Source organism: Chlamydotis macqueenii, chromosome 2 (assembly GCF_036417535.1).
Source record: "Chlamydotis macqueenii isolate bChlMac1 chromosome 2, bChlMac1.mat, whole genome shotgun sequence".
Classification (NCBI taxonomy): Eukaryota; Metazoa; Chordata; class Aves; order Otidiformes; family Otididae; genus Chlamydotis; species Chlamydotis macqueenii.
In genome coordinates, this window is record NC_141557.1 from 6,463,132 (window position 1) to 6,469,131 (window position 6,000).

The following is a 6,000-nucleotide window of genomic DNA, read 5'->3' on the forward strand; positions in this document are numbered from 1 at the left end:
ATTTACCATTCACTTAAAATAGGCCTTGGAGAAAAAACAATGAGACCTATCAAGTCGTTAAGGAGACAGATCCATGAACGACAAGGGCAGCTTAATGTTTTTACATACCGTGCTTCACGTTTGCAGCTTCTGATTTAGGAAAATCTGAGCTGACACCAAGCAATTTTGACTCATGTTGGATTCACAGAGCTTGAGTGCATTATGAACATCTCACAGAGAAGCAGTTTTGATTTTGGACTGAACACACAATTAAGTCGAGCAGTTTTTAAAATACGCCCTCGAATGTCACCTTCAGGAGAGCTACAGGAAGTTAATCACACTGCACTTCTAATCCCAAACGTGTGGTTATGCCGAGTTTCCGCAGCAGCATGTACCACAGAGGTGGCTGGTTTACCCAGAACCTACACTTAAGGCAGTGTAGTGTATCTAAATGAAGAGCTTCAGCTTTATATAGCTTATAAATGACAGGATCTACATTTCATTTGGTTTCTCCCATCGATATTAACTCTAAGTTGAGTAATCAAACACCAAAACACTCAAATATACAAGCAAAACGCCCAAGTGTTACTATTAAAAGAGATCAGAGTAGGCAGTTTAAGAGTTAATCCTGCAACCATGTCCTCAAATAACCCTGCTGTGGCTTGATATTACAGCTGAACATGCTGCCTCTAGTGCTTCCAGCTACAGCTATCAAATGTGCTGTAGCAACTTTCACTGCTGAACAGCGTAGTCACTCACATCGAAATGCAATTAAAGCTGGCATTTCCAGCCACGTTTCAGTCCCCTGGTAGCTGCAACCTTTCCTTCTAGCAGCATTGCTGCGCCCCGGCAGAGTGAATGCAGTCCTAATGAGAAAAGCGCTGCGAAAATAATCTCAGCACTTAAGAGGAACTCAGCAAAATTTAACCCTACGTATCAGCTGAATCCTGAACCACTCAATTTTCCTGTTAAATCTCAGGATTCCAATGTTGTGGATACAACCAATTCTGTAAAGCAAATTACAGCACACGACAGCAGTAATTTCTCCATTCCTTCTCTCTTGACATTTACACGGGCAATTTATTGCCTGCTAAAATTACCACTTCCCTCCATCCAATATCAAAGGGATATCTCCTCAGGGTGGTATACTACTGTGCGAACAGATGCCGTCTTTCGGAAACAAAAAGCAAAGCCTAAGCTCCATTTTACAACACAAAACCTCCTAATGCTCAAGTAACCCATGTTTTCAAAACCAGTAACTATGTTTTATCCTAATAATTATTCTTACTATTTACAGATACATATTAAAGGTACTGGTTTTTTCTGCCTTTCTTGCTTTCAGGGAAGGTGGAGGGGGGAGAAGCATTTTTTAGCTTACTATAACCACCTGGAAGCCTTTCTATACAAATGTAACCCTGGTAGGTAATTTTATTCCACTGTAGTTTTTTTTGCTACCTGCATGCTGCAGTCACAGACCACGACTACTTCTGCCTGCAGTACGGACGGCTCTCCACCTACGAAGAAAAGTTGATGGATAAACCTGAAAGTCACTAAGTAGTATTTAGCTGGGGAAGAAAATAGGTAAGTCACCACTAACTTAACTGGATTTCGCCCCTTAGAGCTATAAATTAATCAGGAGAGTGTTTTCAGATCACCAGTCCAAACGGGTAAAATTCAGAAAAGGAATTCCAGTTTCTGCAAGTATATCTGTAATACCAGCAGCACCAGTTGTATCAACAGCAAAAAACAAATCAGGCTGAGATAGTGGCCTACGACTGAGGCAGCTGATCCAAACAATACCTCCCTGCTTATCTTAAATCCATCAGTTCAATACAATTAAGAGAATCTCAGTAATAAGCTACTTTACAAGTTGATCTAAGAAACCTCTTCTCTGATACAAGCATTTGTGGTCTGAATTTACATAGTTCTTCTATAAATGAAAAAGAATTGAACTGAGAACAAAGCACTTTGGACGACTATATGCTGCTTTTTAGAGTGGCTGTTACTCTGAAGAGATTCAGAAAAGGTAAGTCTTGCTTGATTTATTTCCATGGAAATCCATTACTTCCAATTACATTTGGGATATATTAAATTATTACCAAAACACAAGTATGAAGACTCTTTTTAGTGAAGGCAGTAAATTTTTGAAGTCTTATCCTTCATCATGCATAAGACAGATTTTTTTCCCAAAATCAAATCTCAAGTAGCTGGTCCACTCTGGTTGCTTATCAAACAACAGCAGCCAAAGTCAAGCTCCTCCCACTGTGAAGGTATCAGATTTGGGGATGAAATCCATCTGACTTCTACCCAGAACCTCACTGAGACAAGCACACATACGTAACGCAATTTAACTTTCTGAGACCAATTTAAGCCTGAGCAAAACCCAAAGGAGACATTCTTGTGTGATTTTGTCTAGCATCATGCCACAACCTGTATGCTATCTCCACACATAATTGGCCTTCCTCACCAAAACACAAATCCCCAAGTTCCTGGCAAATACTCTGTCTGCATCTCAGAAAGCACGTCTGCCTTGTGAATTTGTGAGGCTTCCGCTGTGATCTCTCCCATCAGCAACGCATATTAGTTTCACATATTAAAGGGCTGATGGCGGTGTTGAAAGATAGAGGGAGTGTATTCAAAGCAGCAGAATTTTCTATTCCGAGAACTACTGCATCAGAACACCACTCCCAACCCGTGGTCTACCTGACAACAATACTGGGATAAGAATAAAATTTAATGTAAGTAAAGGAAACACGGGCTTAGCACAAAGCCAGTGCAAGATTTAGGTAAGTTTCACAAATCCCGATGGAGGACGTGCCTGTCCGCTACTATACACACACATAACCTGAAAGATTCACAAAATTGTTGAATCATCAACCGTGGGGAACAGCTCACTGCTTGAAATATGTCATCAAAACCTGGGTATTTCAACACGTAACTGAAAGAGACACGGGAAAAAAAGCTCGCCATTTTCTGATTAGCTTCATCTCAAACACCATACAAATTGTAAGGAGAGCACGCAACTTCACAGAGCGGCTCACCTAAGCATTTATGCCCACCTATAAAACTGTAAACATTTTACAGCTTACCAGAGTTAGCCTCCCTCTGTCCAGGGTCAAGATTAACGTTAATGGCAAAGGAACATAGCTCCCTAATTACAAAAGGAAATTTAGAAAACATTTCCTTCCAGTCCTTCAGATTCTGGAATTGTTCCCCACCTTAACGACCATTAGCTCTATTCAAATGTTGCATTTTCCCCAGAAGAAATGCTCTTCTCTTTCTACCACTCAAAAGCTTGTCCTAAGAAGAGATCAGATCCTTTCTTACCCAGGGTTCAAGTAATATTCTTGCCATCACGATACAGAGCAAGACTTACCCAAAAGCTCCTCTGAACCCAAACTAAAGTCACATACTTGGATAAGCAGAGGACCCAACCTAAATCTCACAGTTTAACTTTCTTGTTTTTCCAGCAGCTTTACATGATGGAAGTAACACCTCAATGACCTGTTTCTACTGCTTGAACTTTTATGTAAGTATTTGCCCAGAAATTTAATGTTCCTATATTTAAGAAGAGTAACTTTGCAGTTTTAACATGCAACATTTTTTTTTCCTAAGAGGCAACACAGAATTGTCAAGGACAATAAAAGGAAAACTACAGTAAACCAGAATTTTTTGACCCTCTTAATTCTATGTTCCTACAACTCGTCCCATCAAGCCTAATACTGCACCAGTCTCCAAAAACTTCAGTTGAAAAAGTCCAGCAGCAGATCTTAATAGATGTTAGGTAACTTTTTGCCCATCTCTTTCTACAATCCTTTCCATATGAGTACTATTGCCCAAAACATCACCCATCTGACTAACAATACTATACTATTTCTTCTGTTTCTCCTCAACTGAGTATATAGCCTACTACAAACTGATTTTTTGACTGCTGCTTTTCACTGTTAACAGAAGAAAGACCAAAGCTCAACAGTACGCCCAGTCCTCATCACAGACTTCTAAAGGGCAGAATTTCCAGCATTCTTCCTTCCCACTTACACTGCCCATTGCTTGTTTTTGCCAGTGCTCAAAGAGAAAAAAAAAAGATAAAAGACAACATAACACACGATAGACAATGAAATGGACTCCAACAAGCGATGTCAAATATATTATGTAAACTAATTAATCTACTACTACAGAAACTCAGCATCATCTCATCTCAAAGTCAGGCTGCAGTTACACATAAAATCTAAGAAACACCTCTGCTTGTTTAGGCTTCTTCTTGATCTTAAAAAAAAAAGCTTTGTTTTAAGAGTTCTTTCTGCTGGTTGCATAACAGAAGACAGATTACTGATCTAGCCACTACTTTAGTGTAAAAACCCCTTTTATAGTAGCGTTGTATCTCTCTGCAGCATCTTTTTTTTTTCCAACCGCACATTACCTTCAACATTGATCTATGCTTTCAAGTTTCATTGATTAGGAGAGCTGTACTACGGCTTATTCCCCTCTGCTTTAAAAACCCAAACGCTGAAATATCTGAAACTGTCTTCCATCAAAGATGGTGAACGTAGGAAAAGAAAGGATTACAGGTGCGGGCAGTCATAGAACAAAACGCGGTCGGCTACTATAGACTTGTGCTGGACGCTTCCAGGACGTTCCTCCACGCAGACCGGTCTGTGCTGGATTGTGCCAGCAGCACCGTGTGAGGGCAACGCGACCCCGTGCTGGGGACACCGCAGAGCCAATACAAACCCACGGCCTGAATGAGCACAACCGGCTCGTCGGCAGCTATGCTGCTGCTGCTGCAGATATGGAGCATCTCTACGGAGGGCGAAGAAAAAAAAAAAAAAAAAAAAAAAAGCCAGAAATGGGAACAGAACAGCCTGGTTTCCCCTCGGCACTGCAAATTTGGGCTGTAAATCCTGCGTGGGGGCGCGTTCGGAGGGAGTGAGACCACAGCTTCCCTGAGCCGGAGGGACCGGAGCGCTCCCGGCCCGCACCGCATCCCTGACCGGTCCCACGGCCCGGCATCACCCGCGCCTGCTGTGACCCCCCCTCCCCCGGGACCCGCACCCCGCCAGCACACCGGCGGGGCTGGGACCTCCTCACCAAACTCCCCCAGACTCCGTTTCCTGTGTTTTGTTTTGGTTTGGGTTTTTTTTTTTTTTTTTACGGAAAGGCCCGGCTGGGAGCGCGGCGGCTGGGCGGGGTGCGGGGGGTGGTGAAACTTCCTATTAAGGGCAGGGCGGCCCCGCGCCCGCAGCCCCGGGCCCGCAGCGCTCTGCGGCGCCGCCATGGCGGGGCCCGCCCGTCCGCCGCGGCTGCGCGCTCCCGGCGGCGGGAAGCGGCCCGGCCCGGCCCTCCTCTCCCTTCCCTTCCCCTCCCCGCCGCTGCACCTGCTGCCGCGGGGGAGGCCGATGCGGCGGGGGCCGCCGGGCCGGGAGGCGCTGCGGAGCCCGGGACCGCCCGCCTGCGCGGGGGGAAGGCGCCGCACCCCTCCCCGCCCTCCCCCCCCCCTCAGACCCCACCTCACGGCGGCGCCCCGCGCTCACCCACGCTCCGGTAGCCCAGGATCGCGATCTTGCGGGACTTGGACGGCGGCATCTTCTCCCCCGCCCGGCCCCGAACCACATCAAGGGCGGCGGCGGCTGCGGTCGCGGCGGTGGAGGAGGAGGAGGAGGAGGAGGAGACGGTCGGCGGGCGGCTGAGAGGGAGCGGGGCGCGCCGCCAGCGACATGCGGCGGGGGGAGGAGGCGGGGGGGGGCGGCGGAGCGGCGGTCGGACCGCACGGGACCCGCGGCGCCTGGCAGCAGCGGCGGCGGCCGGCCCACGTGACCGCCGGGGCTCGCCAGCCCCTCACGTACCTGTGCGTCACCGCGTCACACGCCGGAGCGGCGACCTCGCCACCGCCGAGAGCCGGCGCCAGGCGCCGCGAGGGGGGCGGAGTGCGGGGGGGGGGGGAAGGGGGGAGAGGGGGAAACTCGCTGCGTCATGCCTGACCCGCCCCTCCCCGCCGCCCAGCCGATTGGGCGGTGCCACGGC

The 6,000-nt window shown here is 47.4% G+C and overlaps 1 protein-coding gene across 2 annotated transcripts in view; it reads right to left on the reverse strand.

Moving 5' to 3' along the window:
* The window catches only part of RHEB (Ras homolog, mTORC1 binding), a 43,445-nt gene extending 37,654 nt beyond the window's left edge, over window positions 1-5,791 (reverse strand). The window contains exon 1 of one of the 2 annotated variants that reach the window (XM_086741795.1): window positions 5,511-5,791. In XM_086741795.1, the coding sequence (XP_086597921.1) occupies window positions 5,511-5,562 (52 nt within the window). In that variant the 5' untranslated portion in view covers window positions 5,563-5,791. The remainder of the gene's footprint in view (window positions 1-5,510) is intronic. The other variant, XM_086741794.1, reaches the window with a different exon arrangement.
* Window positions 5,792-6,000: the final 209 nt, after the last annotated feature.